Genomic DNA, 19,323 nt, shown 5'->3' on the forward strand with positions numbered 1-19,323 from the left:
CAGCTACTCGGGAGGCTGAGGCAGGAGAATTGCTTGAACCCAGGAGGTGGAGGTTGCAGTGAGCCGAGATTGTGCCACTGCACTCCAGCCTGGCGCCTGGTGACGGAGTGAGACTCTGTCTCAGAAAAAAAAAAAAAAAATAGTTTTTTTTGTTTTTTGTTTTTTTTGAGATGGAGTCTCGCTCTTTCGTGAGGCTGGAGTGCACTGGCATGATCTTGGCTCACTGCAACCTCTGCCTCGCAGGTTCAAGTGATTCTCTTACCTCAGCCTCCCAAGTAGCTGGGACTACAGGTGCACGCTACTACGCCCAGCTAATTTTCGTGTATTTTTAATAGAGATGGGGGTTTCGCTGTATAGACTAGGATGCTCTCAATCTCCTGACTTCATGATCTGTCCACCTCAGCCTTCCAAAGTGTTGGGATTACAAGCGTGAGTCACCTGCCTGGCCAAAATTAGGTTTTTTATACTTTCCTATATGTTATGATTTATACATATAAATACACAAATAAATAAATATAATTATTTATATATAAAATATATTTTGAGACAGGGTCGCTCAACTGCAACCTTCGCCTCCCAGGTTCAAGCATTTCTCCTGGCTCAACCTCTCACAGGCACATGCCACCAAGCCCAGCTAATTTTTTTGTTTTTTTTGTTTTTTTTTTTAGTTAGAGACAGTGTTTGCCCACGTTGGCCAGTCTGGTCTCTAACTCCTGACCTCAAGTGATCCACCCTCAGCCTCTCGAAGTACCAGAATTACATGTGGCAGCCACCATGCCCAGCCACAATTTATATATATTAAATTTACACTTAAAAAAATAAAAATAAGTTAGTACATATATCAATACCTTGGTTTATCCCAAGGTAAAAAGCAGTAATCCATCTTGCTCTATTACATCCTCTCAACCATTTATTGTAGTCAACTTATTGGCTGTTTCTAGTACACAATTGCCCCTTGAACAACATGAAAATTAGTTAAAAATCCATATATAATTTTTTTTTTTTGAGATGGAGTCTCTGTTGCTCAGGCTGGAGTGCAGAGGCCCAGTCTTGGCTCACTGCAACCTCCGCCTCCCAAGTTCAAGCAATTCTCCTGCCTCAGCCTCCCGAATAGCTGGGATTATAGGAACTTGCTGCCACGTCTGGCTCATTTTTGTATTTTTAGTAAAGACAGGGTTTCACCATGTTGGCTAGGCTGTTCTTGAACTCCTGACCTTGTGATTCCCCACCTTGGGGATCCCAGAGTGTAGGGAGTACAGGCGTTAGTTACTGCGCCCAGCCTACCTGGTGTTTTAAGTGGATACTTAGAGCATTCATTTGAGCTCGTTGCAAAACCAACAAGAGGTGCCTATGAAATTATACAGTGTATAGTATGTACTGTATTTAATTTTATGCAGTTATTATTATTTTTTGAGACAGAGTCTTGTTCTGTCTTCCAGGCTAGAGTGTAGTAGCATGATCACTTGAGCCCAGCTTCTCCCTCCTGGGCTCAAGTGATCCTCTCCCCTCAGTCTCTTGAGTAGCTGGTACTACAGACACATGCCACCATGTTCAGCTAATTTTTGTATTTTTTGTAGAGACAGAGTTTCGCCATGTTGCCCAGGATGGTCTCCAACTCCTGGACTCATAAACGAACTGTCTGCCTCAGCCTCCCAAGGTGCTGGGAATATGGGGGTGAGCCACTGTGCCTGGCCCAGTTATGATTTAATACTGTATCTTTACATTTGTTTACATTCTCTTTACTGTGAATGGCACCAACTACGGCCTGTAAGTGTATATTTACGTTTTGATAAATTTTAACTTCATAGTTTATATATATTATATAGTAGTAAATGACAAATAGACTAGTATCTATCTATGTATCTTAAATATTTATGACATACATTTTTATTTTTTAGACATTTCTAGGCTACACAGTTTGTCTGCAAGTTTTTTTCAAATTGTCACAAGTCTCCAAAAATTTTTCTGACATGTTTATTGAAAAAAATCCATGGGGCTGGGCATAGTGGCTCCCACCTGTAATCTCAGCATTTTGGGAGGCCAAAGTGGGAAGACCACTTGAAGCCAGGAGTTTGAGACCAGCCTGGGCAGCGTAGTGAGACACTGTTTCTACAAAAAACTTAAAAATTAGCCACGCACAGTGGTGTGCATTGAGGTGGGAGGATTACTTGAGCCCAGGAGTTAGATAGATGTTGCAGTAAGCTATAATCCTGCCACTGTACTCCAGTCTGGATGACAGAACAAGACCCTGTCTCTTAGAAAAAAAAAATCCACCTTTAAGTGGATGCTTGCAGTTCAAATCTGTTGCTCAAGGGTCAACTGTAATTACATAAATAAAGGACAATGGTTTTATTACATTTAAGTAGCATTTTGGATAGTACTTTAAAAAATTGATTCTAAAAGTATTTTGAGTAGTTCTAGCAGCATTGGTATGAATATGTCTCTTCCCCAATAATCTTATGTAAAAAAAAAAAGCCTCATAGCCTCATGTTGATATATAGCTTGTTTTAAAAGTTATTTACAACATACTGGAGAAAAAAGGTTTTGACAGATTTAGCAGAGTCAATGGACATAATTTATTTTAAAAACAAAACAAAACAAAAAAACTCAGCCAGGTGTGGTGGCTCACCTGTAATCCCAGCACTTTGGGAGGCCAAGACAGATGGATCACCTGAGGTCAGGAGTTTGAGACCAGCTTGGCCAATATGTTCAAACCCCATCTCTACTAAAAATAGAAAAATTAGCCAGGCATGGTGGTGTGTGCCTGTATTCCCAGCTACTCAGGAGGATAATTGCTTGAACCCAGGAGGTGGAGTTTGCAGTGAGCTGAGATTGCACCACTGTACTCCAGCCTGGGTGACAGAGTGAGACTCTCTCAAAAAACCAAACAAAAAACCTCATTCACATTGATAAGGAACTCTAAAACTGTTAGGAAAATGTACTGAAAACTTGAATGGATCACCAACAAAATTTAAAATTTAAATAGCTTGTAAACATGAGAAAAATGTTCAAACTCACTGGTTAGCAATGCAGCATACATGTAAAGCAATAATACTATTATGAATTAAATTTGCAGAGATTTAAAGAAAGATGATTTTACCAGAGATTAGTACTCAGGTGCTTCTGCTTGTGTGTCATGTAAAGTGGTATAGCCTGTATACCCTTTTTTTTTTTTTAACACTCTACATGCTTTTTATTACAAGACTACTGAGCATATGAGGAAAATTCATCATCTGGTAACTACACCTAATGCACAAATATTTGGGAAAAAAAAATAAACAGATTCATTAAATTATGTGATTAAATCATTGACCAAATAGAAAATTTATACAATAAAGCCAGAAAAAAAAGTTTTAAAATATAGTTGACAATAATTATTCACATTCAAGGCTGTACATCAATACATACAACAACGTGGCCCAGAACATGAATTCAATCCAAATAATTCATATATTAGAATTTAAATAACACAGACCAAACTAGAGGCCAACAATAGCCAGCAAATAACCTTATATAAGAATAAAAATACAAAAGTGTATATCCTAATATTGTTGCGTTATTTGTTTTCATAAGTTCTCTTCATTTTTGCTTTGCCTGTACATCACAGTTACAGCTACAGACCAGGTTTAGTAATTCTGCTTTTATGACTCTTTTTCAGGAAGTATTATTTGATAAAGGTTCAATAAGAGAATGAAGGCCAGGCGCAGTGGTTCACGCCTGTAATCCCAGCACTTTGGGAGGCTGAGGCAGGTGGATCACCTGAGGTTGGGAGTTTGAGACCAGCTTGACTGACACAGAGAAACCCTATCTCTACTAAAAATATAAAATTAGCCTGGCATGGTGGCGCATGCCTGTAATCCCAACTACTTGGGAGGCTGAGGCAGGAGAATCACTTGAACCCAGAGGCAGAGGTTGCAGTAAGCTGACACTCTAGCCTGGGCAACAAGAGTGAAACTCCGTCTCATACACACACACAAAACCAAAAAAAAGTAAGAGAAATCTATATGATCAATTATCATGTAACTGATTAAAATTATCTTTATAAAGAATTAACAGATTGGGTGCAGTGGCTCATACTTGTAATCCCAGCAGTTTGGGATGCCAAGGTGGGAGAATCACTTGAGGCCAGGAGTTCGAGACCAGCCTGTTCAGCATAGTGAGACCCCATCTCTACACATAATTTTTAGAAATTAGCCAGGTGTGGCTGGGCGCGGTGGCTCATGCCTGTAATCCCAGCACTTTGGGAGGTCAAGGCAGGTGGATCACCTGAGGTTGGCAGTTCAAGACCAGCCTGACCAACATAGAGAAACCCCGTTTCTACTAAGAATGCAAAATTAGATGGGTGTGGTGGTGCATGCCTGTAATCCCAGCTACTTAGGATGCTGAGGCAGGAGAATTGCTTGAACCCAAGAGGCGGAGATTGTGGTGAGCTGAGATTGCACCATTGCACTCCAGCCTGGGCAATGAGAGTGACACTGTGTCTCAAAAATTTTTAAATGCCAGGTGTGGTGGCTATGATCGTGCCACTGCACTCCAGCCCAGGCAACAGAGTAAGACCCTGTCTCTAAAAAAAAAAAAAATTTAAAAAGAAAAATCAGCAGTGTAATGGGAAATAATTATAAATGAAAAGAGTGGCAATATAAAATGAAAAGAATAACTACAAATTATACAGTTTTTCTGTAGTTTAACAGAAAAGTTTAACTGTATAGAAACATTGAAGGAAATACACAGAATTGTGTATTAGCTATTAATTAGTTTCTAGGTAATATAATTTTGAGTAATTTTGTGGTTTATAGTTATCTGTTGAAAAATAGTTTTATAAAAGTAACAGTGTGATCTCATGGTTAAAAGGATGTAGTTAATTAGTGAATTCAAAATTCTGAGAAGAGCATAATCAGTGAGAGTATGGGATTAGAGAAGACTCTGGAGATCATTGGACTTGAACCCCAGGCCCTGTCGAATTTATGTTTATGACAGTGAGGGTGCTGTGGGAATGCATTCTAGGTAGTAGTAAGTATTAAGATCAGAAGAATAGTACTGGAACTGCAGCACTGTAGGAGAGACTTGAAAAGGATGCCTGATTAATATATCCATAAGGCTGATAGGGCCAACTTGTGGTAATCTTTGAAAGTCTATATTAAAGGTGTTGCATATCTGTGGTGTGTAACATTTTCAACAAAATTAGTGTTCCATGCTTTGCGGAGAGGTGATATAAGGATCAGGAGCATGGGCTTTGGATTCAGACTAAGTTAAAAAATCTGTCTCTATCACATATTATACTTGTGGCCTTGGGTAGGCTACTTAACACTCTATGTGCCCAGCTGTCACATAAACCAGGATGATAATAAGACCTACTTCATGGGGTTGTTGTGAAGATTAAGTGCAGTAATCAAGTAAGCATTGTTATTTGTATTACATCGTGCTTGTAAGTATTGTAGTTATTTGTATTAACACCATGCTTGATGCCGGACCTGGCATTTGGTAAATACTCAAATGTTTGTGCTGTCATTGTTGAAAAGAGAAAAGTTTGGATATAGGGAGAATAGGTTTGAACCTCTTACAGAAATTGAAAATGAGGGTGAGAACTTTTATCTAACTATAAAGCACAAACTTTTCACCTTTCTCAATATTTTTCTTAGCCCATATGTTTACATTGTTTCTCTATATTACCTTTTCCTTTTCTATTTCATAAAGCTCTTTTTGAGAACCATCCAAACTGTATTCCTTATCATTATTAATGTGTTCCTATTTCAGACTCAAATACAGCTTCTTTTCTTGCAATCAGGAAATATTCTATTTCTTATTTCTTTTAGATGAATCAGCTTTAGATAAAATAATAGAAAGATGCCTCAGGGATGATGATGATGGCTTGATGGAAGAATTCCAGAAATATTGTGGCATATCAGAGGAGGAGCATGGTAATCAGGGAAATTCAAAAGGAAAAGTCACACAAAAGAAAACTGTTGGTAAAGGCAGTAGGGGTGAGGAATTTGACCCAGATAAAAGCCCCTTTGGACGTAATTTCAAAGAACCTTCAGACTTAATGAAACATCTGAGAGTCTACTTGAGGAAGAAATCTCGAAAGTATAATGAAAGCAAGAAACCCTTCAGTTTTCATTCAGACCTTGTTCTGAACCGCAAGGAGAAAACTGCTGGAGAAAAGTTACGGAAATGTAATGACAGTGGGAAAGTCTTAAGTCACTCTTCAGCTCTTACAGAGCATCAGAAACGTCAGAAGATTCATTTGGGGGATAGGTCCCAAAAATGCAGTAAGTGTGGGATAATCTTTATTCGGAGGTCAACTCTTTCTAGGAGAAAAATCCCTATGTGTGAGAAATGTCGGAAAGATTCATGTCAAGAAGCAGCCTTAAATAAAGGTGAGGGAAATGAAACTGGAGAAAAAACTCATAAATGTAGTAAGTGTGGAAAAGCCTTTGGCTATAGTGCCTCACTCACAAAACATCGGAGAATTCACACTGGAGAAAAGCCCTATATGTGTAATGAGTGTGGAAAAGCTTTTAGTGATAGTTCATCGCTCACACCACATCATAGAACTCATAGTGGAGAGAAACCCTTCAAATGTGATGATTGTGGGAAAGGTTTCACCCTAAGTGCTCACCTCATTAAACATCAGAGAATTCATACTGGAGAAAAACCTTATAAATGTAAAGACTGTGGGAGACCCTTCAGTGACAGTTCATCTCTTATTCAACATCAGCGAATTCATACTGGAGAAAAACCCTATACGTGTAACAATTGTGGAAAATCCTTCAGTCATAGCTCATCCCTTTCCAAACATCAGAGAATTCATACTGGAGAGAAACCCTATAAATGTGGTGAATGTGGAAAAGCCTTTAGACAGAATTCATGCCTTACCCGGCATCAGAGAATTCACACTGGAGAAAAACCATATTTGTGTAATGATTGCGGAATGACTTTTAGCCATTTTACATCTGTCATTTATCATCAAAGACTTCATTCTGGAGAAAAACCGTACAAATGTAACCAATGTGAGAAAGCCTTCCCAACCCATTCACTCCTTAGTCGTCATCAGAGAATTCATACTGGTGTAAAACCTTATAAATGTAAAGAATGTGGGAAGAACTTCAGTCAGAGTTCATCTCTTAATGAGCACCACCGAATTCATACAGGAGAGAAACCTTATGAATGTAACTACTGTGGCGCAACCTTTAGTCGAAGCTCAATCCTTGTAGAACACCTAAAAATTCATACTGGAAGGAGAGAATATGAATGTAACGAATGTGAGAAGACATTTAAAAGTAATTCAGGCCTCATTAGACATCGGGGATTTCATTCTGCAGAGTAATTTTGGAATTACAGTAAGGTGGGGGGAATTTAGTTCAGGTTGTCAGTTACTGAAGCCCTGGGAAACTATTACAATATTGATCAGTAGCTGCAACTTGCATAAAATGGCAGCTAGGAGAAATTCTCCCCATTCGTCCCTCTTTTCAAGGATGGCAATGGCTGGTAAACAGTAATTAGTTGATAAAGTCACTGGAAAGTGAAGATTGCGAAATGATTCTGAGGCCAAACTTGATTTGGAAGTATTCTTTTCTTCAGGGAATTTCCCTCTGATTTCTTCCACTACCATGTAGTGTGATGGAAAGAGAACTTGACTGCAGTCAGATAACTTGGATTCTGTCCCAGTTTGCCAGCCAACTTGCTGTATGTACCTTGGACAAGTAATTTGACCTTACAGTTTCTTTACCATCAGAATGAAGTGATGAGACTAATGATTTCTGCCTTTTTTAGTTTCGTTTTTTTTTTTTTTTTGTATTCCTGATTATCTCTGAAGCTGTGGACATAAGTTATTTTTTTGATTTGTCATTATTTTCAAGTTTCTCTAGTGGAAAATACTCCTATTCAGGATGCTGGACTTTTTGTTTTTTTGTTTTTCTTTTTTGGGATTGAGGCTCACTTTGTTGTCCAGGCTGGTCTTGAACTCCTGGGCTCAAAGTGATCCATCCATCTCAGTTTCCTGAATAGCTGGCATTATGGGTATACTCCACCAAGCCTGGTTCCCAGGATGCTGGACTTCCAGCTAAATGAGAATGCAGTATACTCAAAAGTCAGTGAAGCTCAAATAACTTTTCCTTCAGGGAGTATTTTAATTGGACAAGGGAGTTCTTTTTCTCTTGAGCATTGGCCAAGGGGACTGAGAAGCCAGAGAGCTTACACCTGAGCTATCTCCTCTGTGAGACTAACAGTCCTAGGAAAATAGATGAGGGCTGGAGGAAAGAAAGTGCGCTGAAACAGAGCTGTTCTGGATGGATTTTGTTCTGCACAAATTCTACTTAAAAAAAATTTTACCTGCAGCAAGTACGTATTTTTCCAATTGGTGTGTAAACATTCTGTATGGCAACAGTTAAAAGCTGTTGTAACAGTTTGCTTGGGGTGTGGGGTGCGTCTGTGTGTGTGTGTGTGTGTGTGTGTGTGTACACATTATTGCCAGTATCTAAAATTAGGGCATTTCATATTAAAAACAAGGCTTGTCTTAAAAAAAACTATAAGGGCTAACAACAGTGGGCTTACATTTCTGTAAAGCACTCAGCTGGTCCTGGGTACCAGCTGCCACCTTTTGTTGAGGAATCTACTTTCTGACTTACCTAGTTCTCTCATATCTCTCTGAATTTCTGCTGTTGGAATGTTCTGTTATAATCCCTACCATTTGGAGGATAGATATCCTAAAATCTAGAGAGACCCCACTGATAGCAAGTAAAGTTCAGGGAAAGATTATAGAATTGATACAGAAAAAATTTTCAGTTAAGTTTTCTGTTGTGAAATTAGACCTCAGAGGAATGGAATATACGGGTATTGGTGGATTATTCCTTGTAAATTTCATTGGTGGAGTCTGAATAATAATTTCTAACTGAAAAAGGAACTTAAGCCCCTGAATGAGTGAGGTTTGGGATTTAGGTCATAGGGTTCTGGAGGAGCCCCATGGACTGAGCAGTGGTCTAGAAATAAGTTCCTAAAGTTGAAATTGTAGGCAGCTCCTGTAAAAAGAGAACTAAACCAGAAAACTCTTGGTTTATGGAAGTAAAGCAATCCTTAAGGCTGATCTTAGACTCAGGTATGTAGGTGTGAAATGCTACCTCTGGGAGAAGGTTTTTGGTTCCGTCCTGGTGCCTCCCCAACCCCAAACCTTCAGTTTAAATACTGCCATGTGATAAATTGGTCTGCATAGTTATTGCTAGGTAGACCCAACCAATCACATTCTAGCCATGAAATGAATGTTTATTATGAGAATCATTCATAATGATTTAAGTTTTTTTCTAAAAAGACAAAAAGGCTGGTTTAAGTTTTGTTTTCTGAAAGGTATAATTTATAGGAGTTGAAGAAATATGTAAGTCTTGAGAAGAGGCTTGTTACAGGATTACTCTTAGACTCCCCAACATTCATAACAATGTTTTATCCCAGTATCCGTTAGGAGTTTGGAGTATAAACTTTTTTTTAAATGAATTTATTGAGGTACAAATTACATATCATTAAAACCATTTCAAGGGTATAGTTCAGTGAGTTTTAGTAAATTTGCTGAGTTGTGCAGCCATTACCATAATCCTTTTTTTTTAGAATATCATACCAATAAGATTCCTTTTTCTAATTTACGGTTAATCTTCCTTCCAACCTCTAATCCCAGGCACCCACTAATCAGTCTACTTTGCATCTCTAGAGTTGTCTTTCTCTGTACATTTTGTTATTATATGTGATCTTGTGTTTTTTCATTAATGTGTTTTTTAAGTTCATCGATGTTGTAACATAGTAGTACTTTATTTTTTATTGCAAATAATATTATGTGGATACTTTGTCCATTCACTAGTTGAAGAACATTTGAGTTTTTTCCAGTTTTTGCCTAATAGGAATATTGCTGCTTTGAACATTGGTATGCAAGTGTTTTGAACATTAGTGTGCAAGTCATTGTGTGGACATGTTTTCACTTTCCTTAGGCAGATGCCTGAGGGGAGTTGCTAAGTCATAAGGTAAATTTTAGTTTGACTTTCTTAGGAAACTGCCAAATTATTTTCCAAAGCGACTGCATTATCTTACATCTGACTAGTAATGTGCAAGGGTTCCTGTTTCTCTTCAACCTTGCCAGTCATTGTTTATTTTATTTTTGAATTATACTCACCATAGTGTTTGAAGTGATATTCCTTTGTGGTTTTAATTTTGATTTCCTGGTGATGAATAATGTCAAAGCATCTTTTATGTGCTCTTCGGCCATTATCTGTCTATCTTAGTGAAATGTTTATTCAGATTTTTTTGTCCATTTAAAAATGGGGTTGATGATACTGTGTTGTAGTCCTTTTTGTTCTGGATGTAAGTCCTTTATCCAATATAAACTTTCTAAATACCATGTCCTAGCTACAGAGGGCAGCCTCAAACTCTGTGGGATAATATTTATGAAAGTCTTGATTTCAGTAGCTAAGTCTGTATAATTGTCTCCAAGACATTCAGTCGGGCCCATCACCCAAATATTTAAATTCATTTTTTGATTAAGTCAGATTATCAAAAGACTTTAAACGTGTTTTGATTCCTTACAGGATTGCTTTTAGTAAGAACACTGACACATTTTACTTTAAAATGAAGTTCTTGCTTTAAATAATGTTTCCTCTTAATGAGCTTGCATAAATTTTTTTTCATGTCCCAGGACAAGGCAAGAGTTTTGTCAATAAATTCACTTGTATTTATTTATTTTAGAATTCTTTTTTAATGTAGTAAAATACATATAGCATAAAATTAACCATTTAAACACTTTTTGGTTATATAACTCAGTAGCATTTAGATAGATTCACATTTTGTGCATTCATCCCCACTATCCATCTCCAGAACTTTTTCATCATCTCAGACTGAAACTGTACTCCTTAAACAGTAACTCTCAAGCTCTTGGTAACCACTGTTCTACTTCCTGACTGTGCAGATCTGACTGTTCTAAGTACGTGGTATGAATGGGATCATACTATTTGTCCTTTTGTGTGTGGCTTATTCCACTTAGCATAATGTTTTTAAGGTTCCACCATGTTGTAGCATGTATCAGAATTTAATTCCTTTTTAAGGCTGAATAATATTCCATTGTACTTGTACACCACATTTTGTTTATCCTTTTATCTGCCAATGGACATTTAAATTGTTTCACCACTTTGGCTATCAAGAATAGCACTGCTATAATCAGTGGTGCTTTCTGTTCTTTTAAATGTTCACCTAAAAGTGGAATTGCTGGATCTTACAATAATTGTACGTTTAACTTGAGGAAGTGCAGCAATACCAATTTAACTTTCCACCAGCTATGTACAAGGGTTTTAATATCCCCGCCCTTGCTAACACTTGTTATTTTCTATATATTTTTTTATGATAGACATCCTAATGGGTTTGACGTAGAATCTTATTTTAGTTTTGTTTTGCATTTCCCTAGTGATTGGTGCTGTTAACTGTCTTTTTATGTGCTTGTTGACCATTTGTATATCTTTTTTGGAGAAATGTTTATTGAAGTCCTTTGTCCATTTTATAATTGGTTTTGTTGTTTTGTTGTTGAGTTGTAGAAATTCTTTATATATCCAGAATATGTAAAGAACTTACCAGATAAATGATTTGCAAATATTTTCTTCCATTCTGTATGGGTTGCCTTTTCATTCTGTTCCTAATGCCCTTTGAAAAAAGGTTTTGGTGAAGTTCAATTTTTCTATTTTTTTTCTTTTCTTCCTTGTGCTTTTGTTGTCATACCCAATAAACCATTGCCAAATGCAATGTCATGAAGCTTTTCTCCTGTTCTAGGAGTTTTATAGTTTCAGATCTTATGTTTAAGTCTTGTAACCATTTTGATTTCTATGTATGCTGAAGGGTCCATCTTCATTCTTGTGCATGTGAATATCCAGTTTGCCAAGCCTCATCTGTTGAAGAGATTATTCTTTCCACATCATGTATTCTTTGCACTCTTGTCAATGATCATTTGACCATATACATGTATGTTTATTTCTGGCTGTCTGCTCTGTTCCTTTGTTCTGTATGTTTGTCTTTATGCCAGTACCATACTATTTTGATTACTCCAATAATGTTTTGTAATCAGTATTACACTATGCTTCCTGTAATATTTTTTGAAATGAGGAAGTGTGAGGCATCCAACTTTGTTCTTTCTCTAGGTTGTTTTGGCTATTCGGGGGTCCTTAAGATTTCAAATGAATTTTTGGATGGTTTGTTTTTGTGGAAAATATCATGGGGATTGGGCTTGCATTGAATTTGTAGACCACTTGGGTAATGTGGACATTTTAAGACTATCAAACATTACAGTCTGTGAACATAAGATAACTTTCCATGTATTTGTGGAATCTTTTAATTTTTTTGCAGTGTTTAATAGATGTCATTGTACAAGCCTTTGCCTCCTTGGTCAAGCTTATCCTTGAGTATTCTGTTGATGCTGTTGTAAATTGTTTTTTTTTAGTGAAGCATAACTGAGTTTTGAGTGTTGATTTTGTTTGTTGCGACTTTGCTGAATTTATTTAGTCATAACAGTTTCTTGTGAAATCTTGGGGGAGTTTTAAATATAAGATTATGGCATCTGCAAGCAGATAATTTTTGCTGCTACTTTTCTCATTTGAATGGCTTTAACTTGCCAATTGCTCTGGCTAGGACTTCCAGTACTGTGTTGAATAGAAGTAGCAAGAGTAGGCATCTGTGCTTTTTCCTGAAATGCTTTCAATTTTGTATAATTGAGTATGATGTTAGCTGTGGTCTTTTCAAATTTGACCTTTATAATGTTAAAGTAATCTCCTTTTATTGCTAAATTTTTGTTTTAAGGACAGTTTCACTGGATATAGATTTCTCAGTTGACAGTTTTTTTCTTTTTGCACTGTGAGTATAACAACGCCACAGCCTTCTAGCTTCCAAAGTTTCTGTGAGCAATCAGTTGACAGTCTCACTGAGGATCCCTTTTATGTGATGTGTTGCTTCTATCTTGCCACTTTTGAGATTCTCCTTTTGTCTTTGGATTTCAACAGCTTGGTTATAACTTGTCTTGGTGTATGTCTCTGTGGGGTGGGGGTAGGAGCAATTGCAGTGCTTGTTGCCATAGTTCAGAACCTGCACCACAAAGACCTTCCAGTTCTGTAGAGTGGTTTTTGCTTTTTATTGTCAGTGCAATAGAGAGACACTGGAGGTTCTCTGTGTGTGAGTGTATGAATAAAGATTTAATTTTGTTTTGCTCTTGTTTTGTTTTCCCCTCAGAATAGCTTATCAGATGTGGAACTTCTTGATCAATAGGGAGAAATGTCTTACGATTCTGAAAACATGCTGTCAAAATACTTTTTATAAAGTATAGTACATTTTAGGGTTTCTCCCTTGTGGAAATGTTAGTGTCTATAAAGGTCTGAACTAAGAAAGCTGCTCTCACAGCAGAACACTTGTGAGATTCCTCTGTGAATGAATCCTCTGGTGCTTATTAAATTGTGATTTCCAAGCAAAGTGTTTTTCTCTGTGAGAAGTTGGTGAGATAGCTTTCTCCAAGTCTTTTTGATGAAGTCTGATGTTGAGAGGTTATTTCAGGTTGGAGTTCTTAGGTCTTTCTCCCTTATAGATTATCGGACCACTCTAGTAATAAGCTTTGCTAAACCTACCTGTAGCTCTTCTGGGGTAATGATGGTGGTGGTGGTGGTGGCAGGGTTCCCCACTGATTTTCTAAATGTTTGTAGTCCTTTTGTAAAGTGGACCCTTGCCTTCTAAGGTAATGGCAAATGATACATATTTCCTTGCTTTTTTCAGCTCTTAAGAATCTTCTTCATTTTCTCTTTCAATCTGTCAACAAAATGAGAACTTTCATTTAGCTCTTTGAGCATCTTTAAGGCAGTTGGTTTAAAGTCTGTCTAGCAAGTCAATGTTTGGTATTCCTTGTGTCCATTTTTTGTTGGTTTATTTTAAAGTGCCTTTGAATAGTCCATACTTTGTTGTTTCTTTGTATGCATTGTGATTGTTTTTGTTGACAAGTAGACATTTGAATCTTATAATGTGGCAGCTCTGGAAGTCGGATTCTTGTTTTTTCCCCCAGGGTTTATTGGGTATTTGTGTGTGTGTGTGTGTGTGTGTGTGTGTGTGTGTGTTTTGTTTTTGTTTTATTGTCATGGGCTGTCTCAGTGCTAGGGATCAGCCTGTGTTGAATGCCTAAAATTTTCTTTTCAGAGCCTGTATTTTTTCTTGGGCAGGGGCAATGGCTTTCTAAATTCTCCTAGATACAGTTTTTTGAATGTCCAGAGAAACAGGTGTCATCCCTTTTTTCTTCTGGAAGCCTCTTTAACCAATTGGGGGTTGGGAGAATGGAAGCTTGCTCTTCTGTGTCTGCTCTTCCTCTGTGATCAGAAGTAGATAGCTGGAATCAGAACCCTGACATTTAGAGGAAGTGGCTTTTATTGTCCACCCTGGCTGCAGCAAGATGAACCAGAAATGTGGGGTTCTGTCTCCACACAGCTGCCTGCCATGGAGTGGATGGGGACGGGTAGCTGCTACTTCACTGAAGGCTGAAATCCGCCAATATTAACTGCAGTTTATCAGTCAGGATTTCCCCTAGAAGCTACAAGTGTTCAGATGGACTCATGTGCCCCCAAAATAATCACGTTAGGAACTTTCTGCATATGTAATTATTATCTAGGTGGAAAGGTGGATTCCTGGGTCACTCTCTCCATGTCTTTGATTTTTCCTACTTTCTTGCAGATTTCTTCATCTTCCAGCTCTACTATTAAATGTTTTATCTCTTTTGTCATATTTTTATTTCCAAGTGCATTTTCTGATTCTCTGTTCCATTTTCATAATTTTTTTTTCATGGGTGAAATATTTTTTCTCTGAGCATAGTGTCTTTCTGTGTTATTCTGCCCCTTGCATTATTTCTGTTTCCGTTGAGTTGTTTTTACTCGTTTTCTGTCTCTCACATTGGAGGCTTTTCTGAAGCCTCTAGTGATATTCATATTTAAGAGCAGGCCTCCAAAAAGCTGATTGGAAGGTGTTTTAGGTACTTCAGCACCATCCAGTAGTAATATAATATGAGCCACATATGTAATTTCAAATTTTCTAGTAGCCTCTTTTGGAAAATAAAACAGGTAAAATTAAAAATGTATTTTACTTCACCCAGTATATCCATATTATTATTTCTTTTTTGGGGGTGGGGGGATGGGTCTCACTCTGTCGCCAGGCTGGAGTGCAGTGGCACAATCTTGGCTCACTGCAGCCTCTGCCTCTCTGGTTCAAGCGATTTTCCTGCCTTAGCCTCTGGAGTAGCTGGGACTATAGGCACACACCACCACACTCAGCTAATTTTTGTATTTTTAGTAGATAACGGGGTTTTACAATGTTGGTCAGGAAGGTCTCAATTTCTTGACCTCGTGATCCACCTTCCTCAGCGCCCCCAAAGTGCTGGGATTACACGCGTGAGCCACCATGCCATAATATATTTCATTATGTAATCACTGTAAAAAATTATTGAGACTTTTTAAATTATTTTTTGCACTATCTTCAAAATCTGGTGTGTAATGTGTTACAGCACATCTTAGTCTACACACTCATTTTCATTTGTAATACTTAACTCACATTTAGATTTATAAAATGTAGAGTTGATAAGTAGATTCACATAGTTTTTCCAAACTTACTTTGTTGTTCTAAATATACTTAATTTTCCAATAACTGAATCAGTTAGCCAATTTTTTTTTTTGAGATGGGGTCTAATTCTGTCACCTAGGCTGGCGTGCAGTGGCGCAATCTCAACTCACTGCAACCTCCACCTCCTGGTGGATTCTCCTGCCTCAGCCTCCCCAGTAGCTGAGATTACAGGTGCACACCATCACTCCCAGCTAATTTTTTGCATTTTAGAAGAGACGGGGTTTCAACATGTTGCCCAGGCTGGTCTCAAACTCCTGATCTCAGGTAGTCTGCCTGTCTCAGCCTCCCAAAGTGCTGGGATTACAAGTGTGAACCACTGCGCCCAGCCCCAATTTTTCTTTTTATTTACAGACACATAAACAAAACTTTTTATTAGAAAAATTCATTTAATATTGAGGCAAAAGTATATCACTTTCAAAACTGTTTTTAAGTAAATTTAGTAACTCATATCAATTCAGTTTATTAGCATCAAATTTGATGAGGCATTCCATAATATCAGTACTACATAGCATTCTTCAGGTTTTTCTTATTTTTTTGCAGCCATTTACACTGTTATTACATTTAATATATTCTACATGTTGACTCATTTGTGTAAGTTATTTTGTTTCATTTGTATTATGAAATGTTTCTATTGTAAATAAATTCTTTTACCTATCTAGGTCACAAGTTTTTCTCATTTACGAGCTTCGAATTTAGCTTATTTATATGCAGTGTGATATTAGAAAGTGGGAGAAAATGTGAATCACAGTGCTGCTTTTTGTCTTTGAGTATTCGGTTAGCATTTTTTTTTTTTCAAGGAAATCTTGAATTAGATTTTCTAGTACAGGATATCTTTATAAAATTCTTTAGTAAGTCATCCAAGTAACATTGGTAAAGACACAAGATAATTAGATACATTATCCTTTTTTCCAGAAGTTTCATAAACTCAACATTCTATAGCTTTTGTGCATATGTACTGGAGAATTATCTGTATCCATGACACTTTTCTTGGAGTCTGCTTCAGAAAACTGAACACAGATATTTTCAGTATGTGTTATGCAATAGAATAAAGCAATGAAGGAAAAGTTACCTTCTTGCTTTAAAATTTCAACATGGATGGTCTTTCGATTTAGCTGGAGTCCCATCCTCATGATAGTAACTAACTTTTCTGTCTCTAGCTGAAATTCTTTGACAGATGGAAGATTGTCAAAAATATCTGCCATGAATGGGAGCCTTTAGGCAGTGAATCACATTTCATTGCCTTTACATGAGTCAACATTGTAAATTTGGAGGTTCTTTTAGACAGAGTATACCCATAGTTTTCTTTGGGCATTGTCTTGTGTCAAACAATTCCTCTAAAGCTAAAAAAAAAACTAGAAATTTTTCAAAGTTTGAATTGGTCTTTGATATTAAAAATACATATATTCTGTAAGCAAAAATATATTTTGTTCATGTATATCCAAGAGCAAAATTGTTCAGTGGTTTCATTGAAATTTTCAATTTTTGTGAATGTCTCTTAAGGTCTTTTCCTCATAATTTTCTAAATAATGATAACTAAAGTGACATTTTCTTCATCTCTCCATCTAAGATTCTTTTTTGTATATGCATGTGTAAGAAGCAAGCTATTACAGCTTGCCATGTTTACAAACTCAGACCCCATTAAAAGCTGTTTAAATTGTTTTTGTTAGAAATTTAAGTCTCAGTTCATATGACTGACTAATTTTGTGGATTATTTTTTGACTCAAACTCACTAAATGGTTGCTGAAAAATTATGTCTTAAATATTGTCTTAAGTATTATCTGCTATGTATCTTTAACACTTTTGAATACAACAAACAGCTTTTCCGTTTTGCTCTGCTGCAGTAAATTGCAATTGCTATTCATGATTCAATGGGCACTATCCTGTCTTCTAGCCTTTTTTTCTTGACTGTGCCAATTGTAGTACCAGCTTCTGCATCTGCACTGAATTCTGCCTCAGTAAAATGCCTTTGTTTAAAATTGAAATATTTTTTCATATTTTTTAACCTAGTAGATAATTATAATGAAAATATTAAGTATCTCATTTTAGGATTCCGATTTACATAGGTATCACTGCTACATGCTGTTTGCATAGGTATGCTCTATCTTGTGCTATCTGTATAAAATATCCAAGTAAACACATTATGATATATATCCGTGCATAGAAAAAAAATCATCTGAACTCAGTCTGTTGATACTGACTAGATTGGAGACATGTTTACGTGTAACACTAGTAATGCACGTTCTTGTACAAGCATTACAATACAACAGTGTCCTATGCGATGCAGTGGTTAAAGTGAATTGTAGTTCTATCAAAATAAAGATACGTTTAGTGGAAAAGTATTTGACTCTGCTTCCGTTTTTAAAATTGTGAAATGTGGCACTGTTTGCATTCCATTTCTCACTAGCCTCAAATGACTACCATATTGAGTTGCTGTTAGCAATGTTAGCCACAGAGAACCCAGCAAATCAGAGTAGCTTAACTGAATGAAGGTTTATTCCCCAGTGAGCTTTCCAGCATTTTGTTGCTTTCCCATATTTTGTAGCCATGCTGTGTGGAATGTGACTTCCAACATCCCAGAGGCAGGGAAAGGAAGAACTGGAGCACTGTACACCGTATTTAAGCACCAGCCTAGAACCATGCATGGATCTCAAACTAGGTGCCAAGGTTTCCCATGCCACTGTAGAGATCTCACACAGGCTTCCCAGGGTATTTTAAAATATTGAGATGAACCCAACTACAACTATTGACATCACAAACTACTACTATTGTGTCATTTGGAACTAACTAACTTCTTAGCAAATAGAATAGGTAGTTTAACCAATTTTTTTGTTTTTGCCTGGGAGCATTGTGGAAAAATGGCCGTGGTACTACAGATGCTGCAATTAGGAAAGTTTGTGAACCTTTGTCTTAGAAGTCACTTGTACTCTTCCATTGCCCAGAAATCAATCATACAACCCTAACCTAACTTAAAGGCAAGCTTGACATACACCTTTCCCCTCATTGTGGTGAGCACAAAGAATATTTCTACCATAGTCTGTTCTTCTGGTCACCAAACCCTTTCTTCCCACACACGATGCATACAGTAGTCCCCGCTTATTAATGGGGGATATGCTCCAAGACCCCCAGTGGATGCATGCAACTTAAGATAGTACCAAACCCTGTATGTTCTGTGTTTTGTCAATCTGATAAATGAGAAGGCTAAGTGACTAACAGGCAGGTAGTGTAGATGACATGGATATGCTGGACAAAGGGATAATTTGTGTCCTACGTGGCACAGAGCAGGATGAAAGAAGTTTCATCAAGCTACTCAGGACAACACACAATTTAAAACTTATGAATTATTTCTGGAATTTTCTGTTTAATTTTTTTTATTGCATTTTAGGTTTTGGGGTACATGTGAAGAACATGCAAGATTGTTGCATAGGTACACACATGGCAGTGTGACTTGCTGTCTTCCTCCCTATCACCTATATCTAGCATTTCTGCCCATGCTATCGCTCCCCAACGCCCCACCCTCCACTGTCCCTCCCCTATTTCCCCCCGACAGACCCCAGTGTGTGATGCTCCCCTCCCTGTGTCCATGTGTTCTCATTGTTCAACACCCACCTGTGAGAGAACATGTGGAGTTTGATTTTCTGTTCTTGTGTCAGTTTGCTGAGAATGATAGTTTCC

The 19,323-nt window shown here is 37.3% G+C and overlaps 1 protein-coding gene across 3 annotated transcripts in view; it reads left to right on the forward strand.

The window, feature by feature from the left end:
• ZNF483 (zinc finger protein 483) overlaps positions 1-17,987 on the forward strand; it is a 28,390-nt gene extending 10,403 nt beyond the window's left edge. For all 3 annotated transcript variants that reach the window (XM_035254626.3, XM_035254618.3, XM_035254609.3), the window contains exon 6: positions 5,814-17,987. In XM_035254626.3, the coding sequence (XP_035110517.2) occupies positions 5,814-7,327 (1,514 nt within the window). In that variant the 3' untranslated portion in view covers positions 7,328-17,987. The remainder of the gene's footprint in view (positions 1-5,813) is intronic.
• The last annotated feature ends 1,336 nt before the right edge of the window (positions 17,988-19,323 follow it).

Source organism: Callithrix jacchus, chromosome 1, assembly GCF_049354715.1.
Source record: "Callithrix jacchus isolate 240 chromosome 1, calJac240_pri, whole genome shotgun sequence".
Lineage (NCBI taxonomy): Eukaryota > Metazoa > Chordata > Mammalia > Primates > Cebidae > Callithrix > Callithrix jacchus.